At 47.2% G+C, this 27587-nt stretch overlaps 1 protein-coding gene across 7 annotated transcripts in view; it reads right to left on the bottom strand.

The window, feature by feature from the left end:
* The window catches only part of Svil (supervillin), an 85729-nt gene extending 58945 nt beyond the window's left edge, over positions 1 to 26784 (bottom strand). For 2 of the 7 annotated variants that reach the window (XM_010621338.3, XM_019207093.2), the window contains exons 1-9: positions 26694 to 26783; positions 25102 to 25159; positions 20755 to 20846; positions 15765 to 15822; positions 15521 to 15648; positions 12761 to 13358; positions 3569 to 3649; positions 596 to 1441; positions 86 to 256 (exon numbers count right to left, since the gene is read on the bottom strand). In XM_010621338.3, the coding sequence (XP_010619640.1) occupies positions 86 to 256; positions 596 to 1441; positions 3569 to 3649; positions 12761 to 13358; positions 15521 to 15648; positions 15765 to 15822; positions 20755 to 20846; positions 25102 to 25159; positions 26694 to 26754 (2093 nt within the window). In that variant the 5' untranslated portion in view covers positions 26755 to 26783. The other 5 variants (XM_033765625.1, XM_010621346.3, XM_033765623.1 and 2 more) reach the window with 4 other exon arrangements.
* Between the last annotated feature and the right edge of the window lie 803 nt (positions 26785 to 27587).

Genomic DNA, 27587 nt, shown 5'->3' with positions numbered 1-27587 from the left:
TGAGTAGTGTCAGATCCATTAGGGTGGTAAAAATCTTGTATTTCTTCTACCTCCCTGGACTGTGACATTCGGTGCACACGCCTACCTATCTGACTCCTTCCGTTCTGCTGAGGTTATAGGTTGAGTTCTAAATCGCTCAGAAGTTTTCCTATTTTCACCAGGAGAAAAATAGCGCCTTGGTTTCCGGGCCCCTCTCTCCTGCTCCATACCGGTGGGCAAGCCAGCTGTTCCAGGCGACCACTCAGCCCGTGATTGGCTTTTAGATCAGAGTGCAGAGGGTGAGCACAGGGGGAACAGGAAGATGGGGAGAGAGAAGACAGCAGAGGTTTTTATGCATCTGAGGACAGGTGACCGATCCCACTGCACGCCTGTACCATGCACGGGTGAGGCGGAGCACCCCAGCCCAGCTCCCAGCTCCCCATTAGTAGGCAGAAGCAGGAAGGCAGGTGCTGAGCCATTTCCTCTACAGTCTACCCTGCACACGCTAGTGAGCTAAGCTAATGAGTTTAATGCCAACACAACACACGCCGAGAAGTGAATCACCGTGCCAAGGACGTGCAAGTGCGACACCAGGAATGTGCCAAAGGTCACCTACAGTTCGGGTTTCCTGCCGGCTCTGGCAGACTCCAGAAACACACTTCGGAGTCGGGCGACGGAGACCCTGGTGTCCAGCACGCCGGGCTCCGTGCAGGGCCCTTCGGCCTTGGACGCCTGCAGCTCCAGGTCGGCGGAGTCCGGACCCCTCGAGGCCTGGAGCTGAGGGGGCCCGGTGTAGTCAGACAGCGAGCGGGTGCGGACCTTGTGCTTCTGTGGAGTGGCTTCCTTTCTGGGGTCCCTTGACGTGGCCTCTCGGGACACAGGCTCGCTCTGAACGTACAGAACCACTTCGCTGCGGCCCGTCCTCTCGGCGGGCTGGTGCTGAGCCGGTGGCTCCTTCGGAGCTTCTAAGGTGGTGGTGGCCGTGCCTAGGTCCTCACTCCCAGAGCGGTCTTCCTGGCCTCTCTCGAGCCCCTCATCCTCCAAGGTCACCGGGGCTTGTGGGCTTTTCTCAAGAGCGTCAGGAAAGGGCACTTCTTCTGCCTTGGGTTCACAGATGTGGAGGGCTGGGGCGTCCCTCCTCTCACCTTCTGGAACCTTCGGGGCGGGAGGCTTTATGATATTCGAGGTGGCCGGGCCCACCCAGCTGCCCTCGGACACACTTTCTGGGGTCTCCGCCGTCAGCAGCTTGACAACGGGGACGGGATCTGCTGGCTGGACACAGGCGCGGCTGGCCTGCCGCACGGAGCCGCCTGCCCTGCGTGGGACCCTATCGAAGGCCGAGCTCTCTGACTGAAAGGACAGGCAGTGGACTGCCTGGTGTCTCTGAGGGAAGGAGGCGGAGGCAGGTTCAGGGCTGCTGCGAGCACTCTCCTCTTTCACCAGTTTCTCTCTAACTTTAACTCTTTAAGAAAGAGAAAGGATTTACATTGCAATATACAGTAACTGCTAAACATGTAGGGAGCATGCGCAGATCCCAGATTCGCAGTGAAGGGAAATCTCACAGGGAACAAGATGCCGGAAGGTGTACGGCGTTTCATGGAGAAACCCAGCACTGTGCCACAGAAACAGTTTAAGTTTCGAAATTTGCTTCTGGGGCCAGTGCGGGGGCCACAGTACGGACCGTGCCTCATTGTGCCCAGGTTGAGCCCAGAGGGGTAGGGCAATATCCCGAGGAGGATGGGTTCCCTCTGGCTAATTAAACGCCTAGCAGCCACAGAACCGTCTACCCTATGCACTGTGGTATGCGTCAGGACACAGAGAAGCTTCCTGCACCTTCTGGTGCAGCGCTGCATGGACAGGTGTGGGCGAGTTTCCAGGGAAACACTGAGATGTCACTGCCTTCCGGAAATGGAAGTTCACTTGTGATTATTTATGTTTTCCATCGCTCCCAGGCTATGAGAGTCATCTCTCTTTTAAAGCACTCAATGAAACATTGGCAAACTTCATGCAGTGCAGGCCACACCTCCCATTCCCAGGACACGGACCAGTCTGGACATCATTACTAACAACCGTGGCAGCAAAGGGTGTTAGAGAAAAGAGAAAAGTTATTTGTTGAGAGAATTAATGAAGTGAACATTTCCTCACCTCTGGAATTAGTGCCACACCCTTAGTTAAAAATTAACCTAAAAAGAGATGCCTCTTGTTTGTAGTTATCTAAATATCTGAGAGCAAAAATGAAAACCATTTCAAAAGGGGCCACAGGCCCCTTCCCCCTCTCTCACCCCAGAACCCTAAGAGCCTTGGGCAATTTATCTGGCCCCTTTAAGCCTCAGCTGCTTCGCCTTCTATAGGGAAGGAAGCACGGCGGGGCACAGCTCAGTGGCAGAACACCTGCCCCCGTGCAAGGGCCCGAGCTAGACTCCAGCACTGCATTGTGGGAGGGGAGGCAACAGAGCCGTGGTGTGACATCTTGCAAAGCTCATGGCTTAGCGCTCAGCAGGCAGTCAGCATGGAATGGTGCTAGCTCCTTCTTACGTTTACTTTTGGAAATACTGTGCAGTAAGAAAGGAGAAGCCACTCAAACTGCAGATGTATGGCTGAGTGGGTGTGACCTATAGGAAGGACAGAGGCATTTGGGATGGGAGAAGTGATCTCTTGGGGGAAATGTAGAACGCTCGCATGGATCAGCAAAAGTAACAGTTTACGGTGCACATCTTATGGAAAGGAACAGTCGGTTGAAGGACAAGTGCATCCCACTACAGTGGATAAAGATGCCTCTGTCTTTAAGTATTAGGGCATTTGAGTAGATTCATTAAAGCAAACACGAAGACTCACATAAAAGCAGCTCCTATGAACAACTTTTGGGGAAAACCACTCTGGGTTGTCTTTTTCCCCCCAGAGATTATCTAGTGTTGGAGGGTTTCATACGTACAACCTTTCTTAATTACCAGAGCACTGAAATGTGAGCGTGCTCCGTGGGTGCTGGGATGCGAGCCTCGGATCAGTCTGAATGTCGTCCTCAGCAGAGAACAAAGTCAGTTTGAGGAACTCGAGTGTTCTGTGCCCCCAGGGACTTTCATTCCTACTTCTTCCGCCTCTCCCCGCCCCCAGGCTTAAAATGAAATGATAGGGGCTTTTGTCTGTTGTCAAACCCACACGCCCTACGTTTAACTGCTGAAAACTACTGGCTTAGAGACAAGGAGGCACAAAAACAAGGAGACCAAGTGCTGAACGGAGAGGGCGCTAGCAAGAGGGGACACTGGTCAATGTCTTGAGGATTGACAGCCAAGAGGGCTGGCGAGGGGCTCACTACTGCCCCCTACTGCCTACTTCTAGCAAGCAGGTGAGAAAGTGCAGTAAAGGATTATCAGAGGGAGGGAGGAAGGAGTAGTGCGATCAGCACCGATTAGAGTAAGGGGAAAGAAAAGCAAATGAAGGCAACTTCATCTTAAACGCAGGATTTCCAAAGGGACCGTCTTTGGCAGCCAAGAAGAGACAGGATTAGCAAATGTGTGGAACAGCAAGGCAAGTCAGAGGGAAGTGGTAACACACCCATTGAACACAGCCACAGCGACTCCTTGAGAGGTACCTGGAGGGCCAGTTGATAAGTGAAGGCGTGTCTCCTTCCGAGTCTTTCTGGAGAAACCACTCGTGCTGGACTTTCCCTGCACTGACACGTACAGATGAGACAACCTCAGAGAGCGTCTTTAAAACGTCCGCATCCACACATGCTTTACTGAAACTATCAACCGCAAGGTTTTTAAATAATTACCCTAGCTTATGAAAATACATAAATGTGTTTTTCCATGATTCATATTTGTTTTGTGAAATTTCCACAATACTTGGCTCGGTACAGACATGAAGAAGTAGAAATAAATACACCTAAGGCCACCAAAGTGTTTTTCAAGTCATTTTAAATTGTTAAAAAGGGGTCTACTGTAGTCCGGCTCTGCCAACAAACGTAGGCAATTACTGTGCAAGAACCTAGAACAAAGATGGAAGGGAACTTCACGTCTGTAAGCTCTGCTGAGGCACCCAGGGAAGTAGTCAAATATAAAATCAGGGTCCATACATTCCGAATAAAGTAAAAATAAAAAGGAATCCAATGAGATTAACCTGTAGCTGCTATATTTTCCTTTTATCATGGACTAATACAATTATTTCCACAGTTATAAATGTCAATTCGGTCCAATTAGACAAAATTTTACGGAACTCTGATAAACTCTGATAAACAAAACACTGTATTGCCCACGTTGTAACAGGACACAAAGGTAAAAACAGGCATCACCCTGGCCATTACAAATATTTCAAGATGTTACGATAGTAATGATTTACACATTCATCCCCCAACACTCAAGTAATGCAAGGTGGAGTGTGACTAAGTGCTTGTGCCAGGCTGAAGATGTTCTGGAAGAAAGTCACGGGCAAGGAGGACTTTGTGCGGACGGTGGAAGCAGTCACGGCAGGAGCACCGCGAGCTGCACCCTCTCGCCACGCAGAAGGAGAAAGCAGAGACTGAGCTTAACTGTTTACGGGCTTGATATGGTACATCTGCAAGTGTTTCAACACCACACTGCAGACACACTAGAGTTCCAGGCAGTTTCCACAACAGAGCAGAATGAGAACTGTAATTCCTTTAATTTACTCTTCTAAAATCATTTTGGCCCAAGCTGACGAGTGAGAGCCTGGCACCACCACTGTGCACCTTGCCGCACACTGAACTCTGTTCTAGTCTCCACTGGGACTTATCTGGTTCTTCTCGGGGCAGAAGCAGGATGAATCCATGAAGTAATCAGTTTCTTCCAGTCTCTCTCCATGCTGATCTCAGTGCCGAAAGCCTGAACGCCGGACTCTCAGCTGAGACAGGAGGATGGCAGAGAATCTTCAGAAAAGGGGTGGGGCCTGTGGGAGGGGCTACTCTAGGCTTTACTAAGTGGACTAAGCTTCTGGCTATCGGCTGGACGTGGATTTCAGTGTTTCCTGCCTGGATTTGAGCCCCTCCTGGGATGGAGAAATCCAGAGAAATGGACAGCTGGTGCTGCTGGAAGTGACTCTCAAAGCCCCTGTTTTAGAGCCTGCAGCTTTACTGGTCACTCTCAGGATGGAACTCTCAGGAGGCAGAGGCGAGTGGAAGGATAATGGGTCACTGGAGGTGCGGCCTTAGAGTACTTATTGGAGCCCTGGCCCCTCCTCTTCCTGTCCTTCACTTCCTGGTTGCTATGCTGAGCAGCTTCCCCTGGAATGTGCTCCTACAGTGTCTTATTGCTTTGCTATGGGCACAAAGGCAACAGGTCTAGGCAACTCTGGTCTGAAGCCTTTGAGACTATGAGTCTGAATAAAAACTTCCTCCTTAGAAGTTATGATCTCAGGTGTTCTGTTACAACAACGGAAAGCTAACACATGGTTTTAGTCAGGGGATGAGCCTAGACCCAGCCTTTCGGGGATGAAGGCTGAGTTCACAAAGGCCCCAAAGCAGCCAATGAATTTATGCTCACTTCTCACAGTTTAGTATTTGTGAGAACAAAGATTTAAAGCCATACACAGGAATTCTACTGCAGGCAATCTAGAAAGAGCCTTGAATGATAAACAAGTGTTACTCAGTGTGTTCTGCGGACTGGTATTACTGCTATGATTAGACATGAGGCTTGCACAGAATGAAAATTAACTTTGGCAGGCCCACTGTTTAATTCAGCTGACATTTCGTTCGTCGTTGACTTTTTTTTGATGGAGAAATGGTCCCAGATTTACGTTCAGGCAAACAGTGCCAGATTCTTTGCAGAGCAGCTATTTCAAGAAAGCACTGCTCTCATTTGGTGATTATTAAAAACAAAACAAAAAAAACCCCAGAAAAACAGCAAAAGATTTATTCAAAAATGATTTATTGGGCTAGAAATATAGCTCAGGGCTAGAGTACTCTCCTGCAAGTGTGAGGTCCTGGGTTCAATCCCCAGCTCTGCAAATAAGACCCAAACACAAACCCAAATTGATTTGTCGAGTGACTTGATACATGAGAATAAGATAGGAAAGTGACTTAGACAAGGTATCTAACCTTAAAACTACTAAAGTAATGCTATCGTTGAAATCATCTTCGCCAATGTTAAAGACTGGCACAATACCAAATTCATGGTGCTGTGCGTGTTTGAGAAATCTCGATTAAAACCACTAACCTCCTCTTCTGGATGTGGCCACCTTGCTAGAGTACTGGTTCTTCGAATCCTTCTTCCTAAGGCTTCAGGTGTAAGTGAAGAAGCTGAGGGTGTGACTGACACAGCTCACTGGATTCTTCCTCTCTTTTTCACTCCCTTTTTACGGTACTGGGGACAGAATTCAGGGATGCTCTACCACTGAGCCACATCCCCAGTCCTTTTGATTGATTTATTTATTTTTAAAGTTTCCAGATAGGGTCTCACTACATTGTTAAATTTCCCAGGCTGGGGTTGAGCTTGGTGATCCTCCTGCCTCAGCTGTTCAGAGTGCTTGGATTCTAGCATAGGCTCCACACTCAGCGTTTCCTCCTCTTTGTCTTCCTGAAGAACCATCAACCACAAGTCACACTGACAGCATTAGGGCTTCCCAGTGTTACGTCTGGCTTGGGCAGCTAGTATTTCTGGGGAAATGACAGCCTGGTAATGAGACAAAAAGGCTAGCTTGAATGAATAAGCGCCGGAGTAAATGTAAGAGGCACCAAAAGGAATCGCAGGGCTATAAGGATAGAGCTGGGGAGGTTGAGACAGCATGGCATGGGAGGAGAATCCCCTCTGGACAGACCGCACTGCCACTGTCCTGTTGGAATGTGATATCCAGGTGCAATGAGGGCCAGCACAACAAAGGCGGCCATTCCTTTCCCGTGCTACGAAGGCTCACTTTCATTAATGCACCCCACACTGAGCTGGTAACTTGGGCAGTCACCTAAAGCACTTGCTGCCAACCATAACTTCTAGGTTGGTTTCCCAAGAAATTGGGTTTCCTGAACTTTAACACTGACTTTTTTCCCATCTAAGTACGATACTTTCTTAAATTTCATCTTGTTAGTTCCCAACTGCTAGGGTTTAGAAGAAGGTCCCCCGCAGGTCCATGTGTTAGAAGCTAGGTGCCCAGTGGAATGCCACCGGGAGGTGGTGGTACCTTGAGATGTGGGGGAGAATCCTCAGGTCACCAAGAAGGTACTACTGGGGGGGAGGACACTGAGATTTTGGTCTCTAGTCTCTGTTTCCTGGCTCATGCGTTAAGTTTGCTCTGACAGAGCTTCTGCTATGATGTGTCCAAAGACATGGGGTTACCTGATCTTAAACTGGAAACTCCAGAACAATGAGCCAGAGTAAGCCTTTCCATTTTATAAGTTAACTGCCTCAGGTATTTCATCACAGTAATGACGATGGTGATGGGGAGTTGAATGGCATACCGACTGCTCTTCAGAGCTCTGTCCCTGCCATAGCTCTTCCTTCTCCATTGCTTTCAAGATTCCTGTTGTCAACAATTTACTTATTTATGGTTCTTTCTTGAGACCTCCCAGAAGAGACACCACGTAGGACTGGGTGAATAACCAATGCCTACTTAGACCCATTGGCCTCATGTTTCCAGGCCTGGGGACTGTGACCACCACTCAATCCTGCATCCCTGCCTGCGACTGCTTCTCCTGCAGACCAATTCTCCACACGCCCCAGGAGCAGTATTTCTAAAGACATAATCTAGCAATCTTGCTCGGAAGCCCTGCACATACTTTCCATTGTCCACAGAGCAAAGAGCAAACATCGCTCCATGACTGGTTACCCCCGCCCCTGGCTCTCCAGTCTCCCCACACCAGGTCTTCTCAGGCATCTGTGCCCCTCACGTGCTGCAGCCTCCCCTCCACACCTAGAAAACTCAACCACATCCTTACAGACATGGTTCAACTATGTCCCTTCACTAAGGACCTAGAATTACCATCCCATCCGTAAAGCTTCCATAGTGCCCAACGCTGGCCTCTAGAACCAGAACCACTCCTGGTATTACAGCTACTTCCCACAGTGAAAAATGGTACACTCGGCTAGGAGCCATTGCCTGGCACAAAAGGCTCAATATAACATTCTAGGTTAGCGGAGAACCTCAAGCTGAAATGAACCCACAAGTCACCACTGGTGAGGGCTGGAAAGGCAGATGCCTAACCGTTTCATGCAATCCTAGACTACAGATTCCATTTTGTTTACGAGGACAAAGCTTTTTAGGTCCTAAATCTTGTGAAACTCTGTAATGCCCCTGGTCTGATCTTCTTTCCTGAATTCTCTAAACTTTCAAAGGGCAAAACCAGCAAACTCCTTTTGCCACTATGACGGAAAATAGCACTGACATAGATTACAATAAAAAGGAGTACAGTGGAAGGAACTCTGCATCAGAGAACTGAGCGTATGATGGGTGTTGACTGATGATGTGGGTTTTATGAAAGTAGTTCCGTAACCTCAATCAAGTTACTTTTTTGAGCTTTCATTTTTTAATATATAAAACAGATTCTTGAAATAACCTTCAGGGTAACTTCTGGTTCCCGGAGTCCAAAGTCCCCTAACTGAGAGCACCTGCTCTGTGAGGTCTTGAGGTGAGCCAGCTCCCCCGAAGGCAGGGGTAACCTGGCTAGGACAGGGTTATAGGGCTCCTGGGGACCAGAACAAGGAAGCGGTGGCTTCAGGTGGAACAGAATGGTTTTTGATGTGCCAAGTGCTGGCGGAGCATTCTCTTAAGAGGAAGTAAGGATGCACCACTGATTTTCATAAGAGCCAGCAGTTGTTGCCCCAGGGTGGCACCCACGAATATAATGACAGCCTTTCACTTGCTCTGACTCCCAGGAGTCAACAGGCAAAAATGCACTTCCTACCACCACGGCAAAGTCACATGTAGAGCAGTAAAATTAGCTCCCCCATGTGGGTGTTCAGCTTCCACTACGCAAGGCTTCAGAATACAACACATTATTCAGCTTAAGAAGACTGGCTATTAGCTGCTGCATCTCATTAAAATTAGCAGTTAGTTTACTGCAAGCTGCCTGTTTAGGAAAAAAAAATGCTGCTTTATGTACATGCACAGGGTATGAATGCACAACAGCAGAAGTTGCATTTAACGTCTGGTACACGTTTGAATTTTTAGCTACTGTATGTGGCAGGGTGACATTTTGGGAGACGTATTCATATTTGAGTCAGTGAGCAGCAATTGCCACTTTCTAGTGAGAGCAGAATGAAATTAAAAAGCTGAGCCAGGAGGCTGCAGGCCTGTGCTCTCCTATTCATGTCTTCATTGGGGCCTGACACAGAACCACGCTAGCCTGAGGTGCGGGAGCCGATTTTTGACTCAAACTTCTCATTGGGACTTGGGCAAGCGCTGTCGGAAATAAGCCACAAGCACACAGCCAAGGCCCGTCTCTCCCAGTTCTCAGTCTGCAAGTTACATTGCAGGGGAAGAGTTTCATTCTGGAAGGGACCCGCCACACAGATCCACGTTTCCCTTTTACCCCTGAGTAACGCAGCTGGTGTGACACAGAAAAATTAGCGAGGCTCATTTGGCCAATGCTCGTGGGCTCCTACTCTGCATCATCTTGAGCTAAAAAGGCCCCGAGGGCCATAAAGGGTAACTGGGCATCACTCTGGCCAAAGCCCCTAGGCGAGAGGACCCCTGGTCTACACATTCCTGACGTCCAAACACAGCCCTGCTCAGCAGCATGCGCCAAAGGCAACTGTCCCAAGGTCACCGTCAGCGGCCACGCTGCACCAAAGCCCGCACTCATGTTCTGGCCACCGGTGACACGATTTGCTAAGTGAAAGAAGGTGCGGTGGGGGCTGCAGCAGAGTCAGGAAGAACTAAGAAGCGGGGGTTCTAGAGCTCATCCCACTCTGGAAACAAGGTGTGACTCCTTGCCACTGAGTCCACAGACAGGTGACAGCCGCAGACAGCAGAGGGGGACCCGGGCAGTGAGTTTCTCCACCCACAGAAGTAACAATATGGTGCGCTTCCTGTTTTCCCTGCTTTTTCTAAAGTAACAGTTGCACAAAACAGTGATTTCAATAAGAGTTTGGGGATTCAAGATTTCTAGTAGTAGCAGTTCAGCTTCTTAAGAATTTCAATAATCCTTAGTGGCTGAATTTATAAAGAATGGTTCATCTTGGCAACAGCACCTCTCCAGAGAGCAAGTTCTGAAATTCCATGCTAGAAGATTTGTTAGAAGAGTTGGAGGAGTTAGGTTGGGGGGTTGCCTTAGGCTGCTCTGTTGGGCTACAGTGAATATTCCTAGTTTATTTATTTTTTTAACAATGTGTTCATCTAAATTCCTGCACAACTAGTAAGGGTTCCTGAGCTGAAAACCTCTCAATGTCTATCCAGCAAACATGAATTAAAGTATAAAAATCAATTTATTATATACATGGAATACTAAATAATTCCAAATAAATTCATTATTTCAATTAAATTCAAATATTGCCTTAACAAGTGTTATTTAACCGATAATGATTTAAAAGTAGAAAAGCACAAGGAAATGTAAGAAGTGATAAGTGTACCCACACACAAGTGTGCACGATGTGAGAGGACAGAATGTGCCTCCAAGCTTGGGTATCCACCTGCAGTGTCCCTGAATTCTCAGGTAATCCTCGGACCTATGAGGGGTGTGTTAGTATTTAATTAATGAAAGAAAATGGGTCCTTGCAAGTGAGTGAGCAGGATATAAAATAATAAAACAGAAGTGAGAGAGTTCAGAGATTTAGCAGCAAAATAACTGGTCAGAACTAGGTTATGAGAAAGTACAGAAGCAAGAAAAAGATTCCACTTCTGAGGAGAACAAATCCACAAAAAAATGCAGCATCGAGATTGCTTTGTTATTTTATTGGTAGGCACTGTTCCCCTCACTTCTTAATCATCTTGAACTTTTCTACTACATATTTTCATGCCAGAGACATTAACATTTTCTTCTATGGTTGTTCAGGCCCCCGAGGTTTCTTGTGTTACTGTTTTAAGTTATAAAATAGTTTTTTGTCTTCTCCTCAATTGGAAATCATACGAGAATGACTTTCTGAAATTTGAATTTCCTGGCTCTAGATAAAGGACATCTAAGCAGAATGTTAATCCATTTTAGAGCCATCTTTGCAAGCTGAATCAGTAAGCATCACAAAATACAATTTAAGTTTTAAAACTCCCATACTCATCATGCTTTATTTTCCATCTTCCTTATGTAAATGGGTCCCAGGCATTTTCCTAATGTATCAGACATGATTTGTGTTTCTTTGCCTGTGACTCCTTGGTTGGCTTCATAAAATAAAGCAAGTGTGTTTCTAGAGTTCCTAAACCTTTCCTCTCATTCTTCATGACAGTAAAGCATTGTGAAGCTGAGTGGGTCACCAAAACTTTTAGATAACATAGCTCTTCAGAAACCTGTAGGAAGTGACAGTGAGCTGCTCCTTAGCTAAGCTAACAATGCTTCCCCAAAGTCTGACCACAAACACACACACACACACACACACACACTATACATTTTCAAATCTTAATATGAAGTTATCAGACATCCAATCTCTCTACTTGGAATATGCAACAAAGTTTTCACCGACTCAGACTCTTACTGAGATTCTTTGTATCCATGTAATCTAGGTGACACACATGTGGGGCATGGTAAGGAACCGCTATCGTCATGTGGCAATCTGAAATCAAATGCTTCTTTTTTCCTTCTTAGCCAAAGGTAATCGTATACTTGTTATATTCTTTTTAAACTGGAACCTGTTAGGTTTCTTTGTCCTGCTCACAAAACACATAAAGGATTTCCTTTGATACAGAACCACTAAACCCAAAACACTATTTCTACTGTGAAATGGGAATTTCCCAAACAAGAGACCTCCTTTCAAAATAGGAGACAAAGGCCACAGTCCTTCAGTTTCAAGCTGTCACATCTCACGGAGAAACAAGGGTCCTCAAAATATAGTCTTGCACACTACAGTATTTCATTTACCCAGTCCCAGCCCCTGGTTGCCTCTAAGCAGGATGTTTAAGTAAACTGCTCTTTAAATATGACCAGCGCATTTTTCAATTTAAGTTTGGAAACTTATTCTGTCCTGGCATTTGACTTTCAGTCTTTCTGTCTTTTCCAGTCTTTCCAAATGGGAGCTGTTCTTGTCTTTGGTGGATCCTGTTACTTCTCTGCATGCTGACTTTCTTAAAACAGGGTTTTGCTGAGTTGAAATGGCCTTGAACTCCTGACCTCTGGCCTCGGTCTCCTGAGCAGCTGGGATCACAGGTGGCCCTGAGGTGCCCAGGATGGCCAGCCTTGGCAATACAGATCCTCACACACAACGGCCCTTGGTGTCTTCGTGTGCTTGTGTGGCTATGTGAGGGCTGTACTCAGTGTGTGTCACAGTTACACTCCGTGTCCTGACTCAGCCCTGCCCTGGCTGGTGTGGCTTCTGTGGATTTGCGATTCTAAACATCAACAACCACCGCGATCACCCCAAATCCTAAGTCCTGGGTATGATGACATAAAAACAGATAAAAGTAAATCATGAAATGGCAGGGAGAAACACATAAAAAGAAGGGTCCCAGCATGGGGCGTCCGTCCACAGGGTGTCTCCATAACACCTGTTTAATTTTCGAAAAACGCACAAGAAACACATACCTTAGAAGGTGAAGTTTCTTGCTTTGGTGGAACCTGTTTAATGATACTGTGGAGATTACCCCCAGGCCAAGTTTCCCAGGGATGGAGGCCTGCACAGATACCATGTACAAGCTGGACGCACAGGAGGCCAGGAGAAAGCCGGTGCAGGCTGGGCAGCGCCCACCGCGTGCTTACCTGGACCGCAGCTCCGGGTCCCCCGCGGAGTGGCTTGGGGAGGGTGACTGCTGAAGGCAGGGGCTGTGGGTTTGCTTTGGGGACCTTGGCACATCGGTGAAGCCGGAGCCGCGCCCAGAGAATGAGAAGGGTGAGCTCTCAACCGTCAGGGTCGCGTCTTGGGCTGGCCGGGCGGCGCTCGGCTCCTGGCCCCGTCTTTGGTTCGCCAGGTCGAGGGGGGCCTCCTCGTCTGAGGTGTCCCTCCCGTGGACACAGGTCCTGAGCCCCGCGATGTCCGGCCTGGAGTAGGCAGAGCTCGAGACTTTGCTGGACTCCTCTTGCTGGTCGGCTTGCCCGCCCTGTTTCTCGGCAGCGTCGGGGTCCTTCCTGGACTTGGGGTACCGGGACAGGTACTCGGAGTCCTCTCCGGGGTCCGGAGTGAGCCCGTATTTCTCCGCCAGCTGCCGTCTCCTCTCCGCTTTGTACCTTGCAATCCTCTCGGCTTTGGACCCCTGGCCGCGGGGGTCACCATGGATGCCTGAGGTTTCCGTGCTGTACTTAGATCGAGTTTGCTTTTCTAAAGAAGAGCCGGGACTTTCTTCCTCTTCGTTTGATCGCCCTGCAAGAAGACCACAGGATAATGCAGAGTCGCGGCGGCAGCCCTCGCCACATCCACGCCCGTGACGACCTAATGGGTCTACGGGGACTCCGGGCCAGCTCGGGTCAGCAGGGCCGGGGTGAAGGCTGGAGTCCCCGGAGCTGTGTGGGGCCCAGCCCTGGCAGCCCAGAGGGCCTCCTTCCTTGCTATCGGCCTATTTCCCCTTATTTCTTTTCTTTTTTTTGCTCTTGTTTTATACAAGTCAGAGTCTGCTAGAAAGGACGGATCCTACAACTTGCAACTTGCAAAGTGATCTGTCCTGGTTTGCAGTTCTACAGAAGCTGATGTTTTATATACACGTATGTATACATATGCATACGTGGCTTCTAATTGCAGTACACACACATGATGTAAACATGTCTAGCATGAAAACACACAACGCCAAACCACCAGTCATCACAAATACACTAGAAATGTGACAGCTTTATATATTCCCCCTACTCCTCTTGGTCTTTTGTATAGTTCATTTTTTCTTTTTTCTATATGAAATGTTTAATGTTATTAACATTTTATGTAAAATATTTTCTTATATTTGGAAATCTTATTTTGAAGGTAACATTTTTAAGCATCACAATATTCTATCCAACACGTTTTCCACAATTAATGTAACCCTTGCTATAATGTGAGGGGTGGGTCTTTCTGTCAGTGTGATTTTCTTATTTTATCACAGTAGACACACACAAGCTGAATTGGTTTGTCAGGGGTATATCATTCAAGGATGTTTCCTCACAGGTGCCAAGTGATCATTTGTTTGAAAATTTGCCTGTGATCATGAGGGAAAAAAAAGAATATATGCATTTTCTCACTTATTTTATTGGACATTTTTCCTAGGAAATGTCTGCTGGAGCTTACTGCCCTATGTAATACTGATTCACAGTGCTGTTTTTATCAGCTCACATAAACTTTTATGGGGATATTAGCCCTCAGTTGTCCTCATGAGTATTTCTGGACTTGCTTGTTACTTAATTTTGCCCTGACATCTATGTGTTTGTGAGGCATCCTCTATGGGGCAGACGTAATGCCCACTGACCCGATCATCTGGGGATTTCCTCAACCGTTTCTGTGCTGTGAAAGCCCCTTCCCATTCTGTGTCATATTTCCAACATTTTCTTTACAGCACTCGCACGAATAACTGGTCTTCTCTTTGGTTCAGGCATGGAGTGGACAGAGGACCGAGTTACCCCCATCCTTCCTCGGCTGATGCATTTCCCTGGTACTGTTATCAGGCAGTTCCTCTTTTTCTCTCGGATATATCATTCTTAAATTATCATATGCTACACAGCTGCACATTTTGTATATCCCAGGGCTTGTTTCTGGCCATGGATTTTGATATTCTCATCTGACTGTTCTTGATTCTCCATTTACATTGTTAAACCTTAGCCCTGTAGGTTTCTGGTCACAGAAAATCAGAGACTGTAGTCAAGCAACAGATAGCAGTGTGACGCGAAACCAAAAGTCCTGTTTGAGAAGAAAATCGGAAAACACTGGCTGTAAAGCAGCACTACAGTGCCTCAGAGCCAGAGATGGGTGGAAACATCAATCCTGACCGTGCCACCCTCCTGAGATCCGAGGCCACTGACTGCGTGCACAACCAGGAGAGGCGAGGTCCTGTGTGACGTGCTGTTTAATATGAAATCAATATACAATACATTTGAACTGTTTACACTGAAACAATGTAAACAGAACATGTTAGCATATAAACAGAGTGAGAGCCTCATTCACGGCAGGTCTGGCTTTGCCTTTGACTCTCCTGCTGCTGGGCATTAGGCTGAAACCTGCTATAGCCGCCGTGGGGCACCTGTCTCCATCCTTTTACCAAACAGCCCTGCCTCAGGGTCTCCGGCAGCAGAGGCTGAGCTCAGAGACAGGCACAAAGCCTGCCTGAGGGGACCCCGTCCGGGGGACACAGCTCTCCGCACCCAGTCCGCGTGGAGGCATTACTGCGTTTCTTACCACTGTGCGGTGGCGGCCACATCTGTGAAGCAGAGAGCAGCCGACGCGTGGCTGCTTCCCAAGCACAGTGATTAAAAGATTACGGACACACAATTTGCTTCAGAAACCTCATTTCCAACGCTAAGTTGAAGGGTGACACGTGAAAAGCGGTGAGGCGGCCGCGGGCTCACCGGCGCGCGTGTACCGGGGCGCGTCCTCCTCCAGCAGGCGGTGTGTCACCAGCCCCGTGCAGCTCTGCAGGAGGACCGGCTGGGCGTCATTCTCGATGCCTTCCAAGCGCCGGGCAATTCTTTCTTTTCTGTGCGACAGATACGTCGAGAGAGGGCACAGTGAGCCTTGGAAATCAAAGTGAAGGGAAGGCAGAACAGGACGGGGCTTTGCCGAACTTCCAGCTACCCGCTAGCAACAGCTTACCTTTTCATTTCTAAAAGCTCTTTTTTCTTTGGTTCAAAGATTTCTCTTAATTCTGCAACTGAAAAAAAGAGCAAAACAAAGCGTAACAGTTAGTAGTCATGTCCTCATTCATTCATGCAACACAGGTTTGTTGAACTCACAATTCTTTCTTCTTCCACGCAAAAATGTGCAACACACCGAGCTGTTTCTTGGAGTTTGTTTTCTACCAGGGAGGCAGATGCCTGTGAGCAGGTGTGTGCACCCACAGCCCCCCACACACACCCACACACACCCATCACGTGCTGAGCTAAGAAGTGAACTCAGACAGGCTAAGGGAACGGTCCTGTGTCACCCTGGGGCGTCAGTGCAGCCTGACTTGAAAGTTCTCTCCAGAGAGGCCTTTTCAGCAGAAATCTCAGTATCTATCCACTTTTAACATTTGCTATGTTGAGCAGAGTATTCCAAGAGTTTACTCTAGCAGGCGTTTACAAACCCAGAGACTGGGACTATGGAGCCCACAGGCCGCCGTGAACTCACGTGTCACCTCTCACCGAGCCTGTGAATATCTGTCACAGCTGTGTTTCCAAGACACACGTGAGTGGCAAATCTTGTTTAACTGAGCTCCAAACTTCCCCTCACAGACTTTCACTGCAAGGACAGGCTGCTGTTTGTTTCCTTGCTGTAGTTTTGGTGAATGGAGGACCTAGCTGGACATGACAGCTCCATTTTTCTGGCAGCACTGGAGATCCAGAGAAAAACGTTTTGCAGGGGCTGGGAGGTCCTCGTGTGAGATCGACTACAGTGATGCCTGACAAGGGCTCTTTTGGGAAGAGGCCTAAGGTGGCAGAGAGTAAAGGCCTCTCCTCCTGTGCCCAGGTCCTCTGTCTTCCGCCGGAGCCAGGAAGGGGCTGGCACAGAGGGCAGGAGCACGTGGCAGGACAGGCAGGGACATACTTCCAAAGGAGCGAGTCAGGAGGAGTGCGAGAGAGTGAAGACACAGAATTTAATTTTCTGCTGCTCAGATTGTTTTAAGTGGTCATTTTTAGTAGTGAGTCAAAACCACATGTTTTTATATGCTTTTTGTGTCCAGTACTACAATCCTTTCCCCTTTATTTTTAAATTTAAAAAAAACTTAAAATATTAAAGTTTTAATTGAACTGCCTTTTGTTAAGGTATCTGGCTTTTTTTTTTTTTTTTTTTTTTTAACCGCAGATCAAACTCAGGACCTTGTTTTTGTGAGACAGGTGGAAGAACGACTGAGCTGAATCCCCAGCTCTTTGCTGTATCTGAAATAGGAGAACCCAGGTACCCTCTTGCCTTCTGCTTTTGATTACAAGCTGATCACCCCAATCTCAAAATCCAAAAAGCTCCCAAATTCAAAACTTTTGGGGCACCAACTGACGCACAGGCAGGAGGATCACCAAGTTCAAGGCTGGCCTGGGAATCTAATAAGAGCCTGTCTCAAAACACATCTGTAATCCCAGTACTCTGGGAGGCTGAGACGAGACTGCAAGTTCCAGCCCAGCCTGGGAAACTAACTTAGTGACTCAGAGAGACCTTGTCTCAAAATTGTTAGAAAAGGAGCTGGATGTACCTCAGCATGAAGGCCCTGGGTTCAATCCCCAGAACTGGAACAAAACTTTACAAAGGCTGGGAATGTCCTCAGTGGCAGAGCCCAGGAAGGACGATGCTCTGCCTCCAGTGGTAGAAACCCTGCTCCCTGGCGTCAGAAGCTCTGCGTTCACCCTGTCCCCAAGACAGGGTGGCTGCGGGCAGAGAGGTGTGCCTGCGGGTTTGGCCACCTTCCTCTTAGAGGGCACAGGCACAGAGATGACGACGACCGAGGCAGGCTACGGACAGCTTCCCTGACAACAAAGTCAGCGATCAAACTTGAATGGTAAGTAGCACTTGTTTTACAGTGTTTTCAGTACTGACATGTGCCAAGGGGTTTTGCTTAATTATTTAAGCCCCAAGGAGGAGAATGGAACTGTCTTCTTCCTAAGACTGTTCCAGAAGTCTGACTCCAAAAGGTACACCTTCAACCCTTGCCTCGGACTCCTGAGACTAGAGTAGTATAAATAGGGCCCCAAATAGCATAATGATAGTTAATTTTCCCCCAAATTACTTCAACTGGGTACATATAAAAGCATAGAAACACAGAACGTCACGTTATTCCATCAGTGGAAAAAGTTAGATACTCTTTTTGCGTTCTAATTAGAGACTGTTGAAAATTGCTTTCCCTTCACTTTTATTTTTAGATTTTCCACTGAAATTTACAAGTGAAGATATTTTTGAAAAGACTCCAGCGATATGTTTAAAGGCTGAGTGACAATTTGCTTCCTGCCATTCTTCATTTCCCGTATTCTAGAAGGAAAGATCAACTAAAAATAACACCCTTGTAAACAGCTTTTGAAAACTTATGGGAAACGCTGTGTTTGGAAGTAGAAGCATTAGACTACCTCTGAACAGTAAAACGAACCAACAACAACAACAACAACAAAACCCACTGGGAGACCCTCACCACAGCAAAGCTCTGCTCTCCGATGATAAGTTGTCCTTGGCAGGGTGACTTTTGCTTCCCCTCTCTTTGCTGGTATAAATCCTGAAACACTTACCTAAGTGATTAAGATGCTACCTGCCAAACAGTCTTTCTGTACAGTGACAGAACCCAGAACATCTAGGCAGCTCAGGTGGCCCTGGAAACATGAAGTGCCTCTTCACTTCCCGGTTCTGGCTGTGCACCGATTAACACAAAGCGTGTTTAACTTGCAACAGTGTAAAGTGTTTGTAACTAGTCAAAGAGGAGGTCAAGGCCAATCGTGATGTTTAGCCAGAGGAAAAGAACAAAACTAAGTGAGTACAGTGCTGGTCAGAGAAGGAAGACCTTGCCCAGCATGCAGGCTTCCTGCCTTCTGTCCGCTAAGGACTTTAACTATCACACTTGGACAACAGCCACTAAAACACAGGCAGCTAATAACATAAGTAATTACAATTAGAGGAATAAGGGGAAATGGCTGAAGGGGAGGGGGGTTCTTTATGAGTAATGAAAATTGAGCGTGGAGAGGGATGTATAACTCTGTGAATGTACAAAAAGCCATGACTTGTAGACTTCCGCTCGTTGAACTGTACGGTGTATCATAGCTAAGCTGGTTAAAGGAAGTAACACCTTTGGCTCATTTCATGAAGCCAGGTGGGCTTCAAATGCCTGGGCTTCAGAGACCCTCCTGCCTCAGCCTCCCAATTAGATGGGATGACAGGTGCAAGTCCCTGCCCCCAGCCCAGAACACTCAAAACCTGAGTGGAAAAATCTACCTGAATGTTATAAACTCTACATAGGCAAAGATGTTTAACTACTTGATTTGTTCACGATACACAGTGATGGGATGTCTCCAAGAAAAAAGAATGACTACTGCAATGTTCTGTGTCACAGGCGTGGTCCCTCGCTACGTGTACAGGAAGGAGCTTCCGCACACTGAGAAACAGAAAACTGTGGCAGTGAAACAACACTACCGTCAGTTCCTTTTTAAGCTCCTTGTGGCTACTCCTTGATAGACAAAATCACACAGGAATCTGCCAGGATGGAGAACCAGAGACTGCTGATAACAGTTGGTTGTTTCCAGATGTGTTTACACAGCCACAGAGAGCAAAGACTACATGACTACAAGGCTGTGGAAACTGCGACTGGGGTCAGAAGATGGGCACGAGCACTTTCCCAACAGACTGTCAAGATTTAAAGCCTTGATGGTGTGGTGGCACAATCCTATAAGCCCAACATTCTGGGAGGCTGAGGCAGGAGGGTCACAGGTTAAAACCCAGGCTGGGAAACTTGGTGACTTGGCGAGACCCTGTCTCAAGGTTAGGGAGTGCTGGGAATGCAGCTCAGTGAGAAGGTCCTGGATTCAATCTGGTTAATACACAAAATCAGCATTGTTTTGTTTGTGCAGATTCTATTTTTATAATCAATTATGATAAATTTTACATTAAATCTGGTTAATAAACTTTTGTCTTTTAAATTTTTTTATATATGAAGTTGCAATACAATGAGTCTTAAGGAACCCAACATCTCATTTTTTAAAAACTTTTTCTAAATGTGATATTTTCTATGGCTTGCTTTCTTTTCTTTCTTTCTTTCTTCTTTCTTTCTCTTTCTTTCAGAATGGGTAGAGAAGAGGGCAGTGGGACGCTTTTTCTATATACAACTGTACCTAATCAGACAGCTCTCTCAGCTACGGCTGAAATCAGTTTGTCCACCTACACACCCTGCTGTGATCAGCTGTAGACTTTAAACACTGAAGTCTGGCTCGGGTGAAACTGGGCTTCTGTCCACCTCAGAGCCCGGAAGGATCAGAAGGACCATTCCCTTGCACACCTGCTCCACACAGGCCAGCATCCATCCCACCCTGAGCACACTTTGGCCACACGCCTGCCCCTCCACACTTAGCAAGAAGGCCTGGTGAGACCACAGTGCGGTCCGTTTCCTTTGCGGGTACAGGAGTCCCTCTTTATCTGTGGTTTTGCTTTCCCTGGTTTCAGTTACCTCCAGCCAACTCTGTTCTGAAAACATTACTATTTGACTCAATTCTATTAGAAGAGAAAGAAAAAGAGACCACATTCACGTAACTTTTATGAGTGTACTGTTAATACTGGTTCCATTTTATCATCAGTTGTTGTTAACCTCTTATTATGCCTAGTTTATAAATTAAAGCTCATCGCAGATAGCGTATGCACAGGGAAACACAGGACGCTCAGGGCACAGTGCTGCCTGGGTTTCGGGTACCCCTGGGGTCCCAGAGGCACTTCCTACAGAGAAGGGGGCCACTGCACCATGAGCTATCAGGATTTTGTTCTCAGAGGCCGAGGGTTCAAAGAACAAGAACAGAAGGACACCAAGCGAAGCCAGTACTCGGTGGGGCAGAAAGGGCCACAGAGACACTGCATGCTGCAGGTCACACGCACACGACCACTCTCAGCACGTGCCCAACACAGGTTTGTTGTGTGGAAAACGTCTTACCTTTTGGAAGCGCAGGTACAAGCTTAGCATCAAGTCCTCTTCTGTGGTTAGCAAGCTGTTCTTTATTCTCAAGCAAGAACTCTTTCTGAAAGCTACAAGTTATCCGTTAACCAAGTGTTAGACTCGATTTCAATCAAGGTACAGGGTAAAAGGGGGGGGCAGAAAATAAAAGTCATATCATTGTTTCCCAGAGTTAAATATGTGCTTGTATATAGCGAGTGAACAGTTGTATTTGGTAAAGTGTGTTAGTAACTGTCCGGTTACTGTGCACGACTGTGATTTTTGTGCAGTTGTAATACATCGGAGTGGCTGGCATGGCATGTCAGGGAATGGGGCTGGACCTAGGAGTCATATCTATCCAGAATGACAACCTCTCCGAGACCCCAGACTGCTGTGTATGCCTGGATTAATTTCTCAACCTCCCTGCACTACAGTTCTCAGCTTGTTGAAGTGATCAATATGTTGTCTTCTAGCACTAAAATTATATGAAAGTAGCAACGCCTTCAAAGAACCAAGACATCGAAGCACAGCCAGACAGTGTGAAAGGCCCATGAAGACTGACCTCGGAATAAAGGGGGAAATGGAAAGGAGAGCAATCAAGGGATCGGACACTTCCTGCGTCCTGCTGTGCATCTGCGCTCCCTCCTTGCCACGGTATGGATTCGGGTCCCCAGAGGCCCATGAGGCTCAGTCCCCAGGGTGGCACTGGAGGAGGGGCTGTGGGCTCCAGGACGGAGGCCCTCAGGTGATTGGGGGACCCTTGCCCCTCTCCAGAGATGTGACCTCTGCTCGACGCATGATCCTGCCAGGATGCTTGGTCCTCACCCCAGGCCCAGAGCAACGGGGCTGTACTCGAATCTGCAGGACTGTGAGCAGAATAAGCCTCTCCTTGCCTCTCACATGCTGGTGTTGTGCATTCCGTTGCAGTGACGTGAAGCTGGCTAATACAGCCCTGCACCTGTCCCTTGGTGTGTGCGCGTGCGTGCGTGTGCACGTGCGTGTGTGCAGAGGGCAGTGTTGTACTTCCCTGGAGTCCCAAAAGAGACAGAAAGTTGCTGTCCCACTATCTGAGTGGGTCACAGGACTAGCCCACACCCCAAACACGAATTAAATCTGAAGCAACAGCCACACATCTCAAAACGTTGTACACGACCCTCCCGCGGTAGAACCAAGCCCACCTGAAAGTTTAGCAACCATACGTCAGTGCAGGGAAGCTTATATTCGTGAACATGTACTGTGCAATTTATGACAGTACTGAGAATAATTAAACCCTGGGAAGCGAGCGCTAGATTGGCTTGAAGATCCTGGATAATTGTGCACTCGGAAACTTAAGCCGAAGCCCCAGCATCTCCTCAGTGAAGAACGCAGTGAGAGCGGCTGTGTACTTCACTCGGATGCAGAACTGCAGAAGTGCAGCCCACTGAAGGGATGGCATGTTATTTTTAATCGCACATTTAACTGCTAAATGTGATATTTTGATACAGTGCTGTGCGGAATCAAACCCAGGCCTCTCTCATGCTGTGCACGTGCTGTGCCACCAAGTTACCCCCCAACCCGAGGAACATCAATAAATATGTTAAATGAACGAGGGGCCGCTATGAAATATCCCAAATGTGGACTATAATTTGCCCAAAGCATTGTATGTATATGCTGTATGCACTGCTAATATGATAGCCAGGGGCAAAAACTCATCAGAAACGTTGAGAATAAATAACTGGACGGGCTTGTATTCCGTACATCAGTTGCAGCCAGCCTGCCCTTCCTTCTGTTCCCTGCCTTCCGAATAACATATAATCGCTATCCTCGCACACACGCAGGAAATACTAGCATGTCTGCATACAGGTACAGAGAAATCTCTATCAGAGCCCGCAGCCTCGCTCGGACAAGCTGGACTCCACTCCACACGGCTGTCGACATTCTGCTCTGTGCCTCAGCCGCTGTCCCTCGCGGCTGCCAGAGGCTGACAGCTTCTGAGGAAGCAGATGGGCAGACAGGAAGGATGCGGACCGGGCCGGAGCCTGTGCTCTGCCGCAAGGGGGTCCCCAAAGCGGGATTAATGCAGGACCCCAGACTCCACACAAGACACGGGGTTCTTAGCCAGAATCGCATCTGCCCCGGACTTTCTACACACAAGGGCACTGAGCAGCAGTGGAAATACAGGCAGTACATGCGGTAAGGAATTCTGGACGAGTCACCAAGGAGGAGGGAGCTCCGGTGTCATCTCTGGGGGATGAGGCCCTCCCCCCTCCCGAGGCATCAGAGTGCAGGGTGGAGCTGCAAACCCCACAGCCTTGAGCTCCCCTGTCCCCACTTCCGTCTGGGGACAAGGATCCCTGAAAGGACAACCCCTACAGGCCTTGCTGTGTCCTGCAGCTCAGCTGAAAGTTATGAGCCTGCATTCCCACATGAAACTGTATCTCCCCTCATAACTAATTAACACAGATTCCTTTTTGTACCACGATTTAAAAATTAATGTTAAGAAACACTTGGTACTTTTATCCACCTACACCTTTGAAATGGCACTCATTCTTCATCTTCCTTCCTCTGCTTCAATCATCTGAAAAGACCTTGCCTTCACTCCAGGTGCTTTCTTTTTTCTTTTCAATGTGTCCTACTAACCTATTTAAATGCCGAGAAGGAGCAACAAAGGGGAACTTCATTACGGGAGCGCAGCATACTCTGCTGTTATCGTCCGTCCTCCACAGCCTGGAAGACCGTATCACTGCAGTTTCCAGGCACCCACGCAGTGGAAGGCTCCGTGTTCACTCGCTGCTGAAGTGTAAACTGTAAGATGAGGGAGGTGAGATCCAGTACCTCGCACTCCGTGTCTCCATGCTGGGTCTGGAGGATTAGAGGCAGGCTCTTGCACCTCGTACACACTGTGCACTTAGTAATGCGCCCAGCAGGCTGTGGCCTGGACAGGTCCACAAGACATAACAGCCGCATTGTAGGACTGGTGTGCTCCTCTGAGTCTCTACTGTCCATAGAACTGTCACTCTTTGCATTTTGTGCTTTTCCTGCTCTTAAATATGCAATACTTTCCTGATCCCCTTTTCTTTTACTTAGGCACTCATTAGCTCTACTACTATTATGACAACCTGCTAGGGACGTATTAGGAAATAAGCCCCAGGTTCTGTTAAAGACACACCAAAGATGTGATGTGCGGCTGCATAAAGCACCACATTCACGGATGCATCCTGCTGTCATGACAACCATACTGTTCACCCGGGTCGTTCCTACTCTAATCTGCCCTATGTTCACCTGTGCATGAAACACACCACGGATTTGTCCCATCTAGTGTGTTCCTAAGATGAGTGCCCCAGTTTTTAAGTGTAGAGCTATGCTCTGCCTGAACAAGACAGGAGCCAGACAACTGCTTACTATGATTCAGAGGAAACGCAAGCCCTTTCAGCAAAGTGACAGTGTCAGGGCACATTAGGGACAAGAAGCCCTGTGTGGAGTGAAGGGAAGGTCAGGGGCTGCATCCTCCCTCGAAGTTTTAGGTTGAGATCCATGCCTGAGTGTACAGGGGTGGCTGTGACTCCCCTGGAAAACACCCAGCTGTGACCATGACAGAGACCCTCCTGAAGCGCCTTCCAGCACATGCTTCCTGGTGGGCACCGTCTTACACCAATGATGATACACCAGGCAGCCCGAGCGCCATGCTGTCACATAGCCAAGGGCACTAGGAGCCAGACAGGTGGGGAGAGAGAGATGCTGAGGCCAGGAAACAAGAGCTGACAGGGACAGATGGGTGGACACAGATAGGAGGGCCGGAAAGAAGGACTTCCCATGAATGGCATTAGCGACCAAGACAATCTTTATGTCCACTTGCGTCATACTTATAGAACAGTAACGCATGCAAACAGGAAGGGGAGAGAGCAAACGGAACTGACAGGGACAGATGGGTGGACACAGACAGGAGGGCCGGAAAGGACTTCCCATGAATGGCATTAGCGACCAAGACAATCTTTACGTCCACTTGCGTCATACTTATAGAACAGTAACGCATGCAAACAGGAAGGGGAGAGAGCAAACGGAAGGCCTCAGGCTTGCTAGGCAGCTACAATAAGTACGATTGAGCTCTGTCTCTAGCTGATGCTTTACACAGTTCAGCGACTAACTCTGGGGAGAAAACATATTGCCAAACACTTAAACTCATGAATTAGGAATCCAAGGGACTGTGGCTGTGGGTGTGGCTTGGGGGAAAAGCATGTGCCCAGCACGGGCAAGGCCCGGGGTTTGATCCTCAGCACTGCACAGGGGAAAAAGAAATTTGGAGGAATCATTTAAAAACCTACTACACATCTCTACAATTTAATATTCCTTAAACAAAGGCTACTGTACCTTGGAACTTTTCTTTGATGTGGGAATCCAATGAAATGTAAGTTTTTCTTGTTGAAATCTAAGAGAAAAAAAAAATGTAACATTGAAATAGTTACCCAGTAACATGAAAAAAAACTCCAATGGGAAAACATTTTCAAAGTCCCCTTGAAGGCAAAATTTAAGAAAAAAGAAAACCATTAACTCGACAAGACACAAGAATGCAAAAATGACAGTTTCAAAGCATTAAATTCCATGTATAAGTTTTACATAGGCAAATGTTTTGCTTGTTTTTCTCTGCTGAAGAAAAACTGTCCACATATTTCATAGGTTCAAAAACATTCTGACATAGTTCAGTGCTATCATTTAAATTTCTTATGGTTATAAGAGTAACTAGCAGCAATTAAATGCTAGACAACACGGCTACATACTTCCGAAAAAAAAGAAGAAAATAAGAAACTTTGGTCTGGGTAAACAGAAATAGTGAAAATAATCTACCTGATAGGATGGGAGAGCACCTTAAAATTGGGGTGGGGCGCAAGATGCATCCCCTGAACTTTTACCGCGTTCATTAAAATCTAAACAGCAGCACATCGATAGTCACCCTTTATTTTCAAAGAGAAGATATATTATGTAAAGACAGCTGATAACAATTCCACACAGGAAACACACACCCCGAGTGAATGGGTTAATCAAAACCAGGCAGAGACGGAATTTATAACCAGTCTAATGCAAGTAATCTGTTTTACAGCCTTTGGCATAGCAACCATTTGTCAGTCCTGAAAACCACAAACAGACCTCTTCTTCGCCTGAGGAAGTACCTTTTACTGTTTAATATCTGGGGGCAGAAGACTGAGGAATAAGAGGAATAAAATATACCAGATGCTGGTGTTCAGTCCCCATCACCGAAATATATCCCAAATCCTGAGATTTGGAAATTTTGACCAGCTAGAGAAACACAATCAAACAAAAAGTATAATGCCAATCAAACTTCTAGGGTTTTCTTCTAATTATACAAGCATCCCATTAACTATTTAAAGGAAGAAAATTCAGTTCACAAAGCTACTGAATAGCGCAGAAGAAAATTCCTGCTCCAGAGGCTGGAGTTTTCAGGCCACTTTTGAATAATGCTGAGAAGGTGATACCACTTTAGTGACTAAATCAAAAGCATGTATCTTCCTCTGTGCTGGAAAGGAAGCCACTGAAAAGACAACATTTTGTTCCAAACTGTCTTGCATGAAGAAGAAAAAGAGACTCACTCACCACTGCCTAGGAGGTATAATTTAGTACAGACAGCATTCAGTCTAGAAGGATGTTTTGGCTTTAATGCAGCACATCTAGAATTCGATCCAAAGTCAAGGCATTCCGATTTAATTTGCAATCTTTCTTATATAAAGACTTTAGTGGGTCAGCAGTGTCTCTAACTCACTCATAGAGAAATGCACATTTTCAGCACTCACAAGATAAACTCATTTATAGACTTAATTAGATATTTAATATACCTTGTTAGAAGACTATCACTAACCGGGCACCTGGAACAACGGAAAGTGAAGGACCCAAGGCAAATGTGCTACAAAACGAACACAGAACTGCATCTGGTATTTCTCTTGCCTTACCTTGTTTCTCGGAGAACTCGAAAGCTCCCAAATAGCTGGAAATTCCTGAGCTTCTGAACATAGTTGCACAAGATTTAGAAACAACTACAACTAATGCTCAACCAGCAATGACCTTGGTCCGGTCTAATCAGAATTGGGTTGAGACTGCTCACAGTGTGCGGGGAGAGCAGCCAGGCGCTCCTGTCCTTGAGCTCACAGAAAATGCAAAGGAAAAGGCTGCAGCCTGGAACAAATCAAACCCCTTAATCAGATTACAAGCAGAAATGAGGCCTGGAGATGCTGGGACAGACTTGACTCCAGAGATGGGACGGTTACGAGCTTGCCACTGCAGAGTCCTGGCCCTGCCATGTACGTGCTTTGGCTGTGTGGACAGTGTTACAACCTGACCACCACAGGGTGTCAGAAACAACTCCTCCTCTCCCTAAGAACAAACAAACAAATAAACACACAGAAGAAAAGCTTACAGAGGATCTCAGAAGAAGGTGGGGGCCCCCTACGTAGTCCCTGGCTGTGCCACACTTGGCTTTGGCTAAGTTAAATGAAATATTTTACCTAATGGTGAGCCAAACATTCATACTTTTAAGAGTTAAGATTTATAAACACCAGATGAGTGAAACAAACAGTGGGGAAAGAAAGGGCAGATATTACTAGAGGTTCAAAAATGTTAATGTGAGACAGAAGTTGTTAAGACTGTTCCATGTTTATGAGCAACTGCATCATGGACTCAGGCAGTGATAACACAGTTCGGAAGAGAACCACAATCAGAAACTGATGATTTCACAGCTGCAAGTACTGAGGAGAACCACGGCAAAGGGCTCAGTCAGAGATGAAGAGATTGGGCCGCGGAGGTTCCCTGACCCTGGGGACACAAATGGCTGGGGACACAGCTGCAGG

Source organism: Fukomys damarensis, unplaced genomic scaffold, assembly GCF_012274545.1.
Source record: "Fukomys damarensis isolate Sample0158 unplaced genomic scaffold, DMR_v1.0_HiC HiC_scaffold_19, whole genome shotgun sequence".
Taxonomy (NCBI): Eukaryota; Metazoa; Chordata; class Mammalia; order Rodentia; family Bathyergidae; genus Fukomys; species Fukomys damarensis.
The sequence above is the reverse complement of the archived record's forward strand: the minus strand, read 5'-3'. Positions and strand labels throughout refer to the sequence as shown.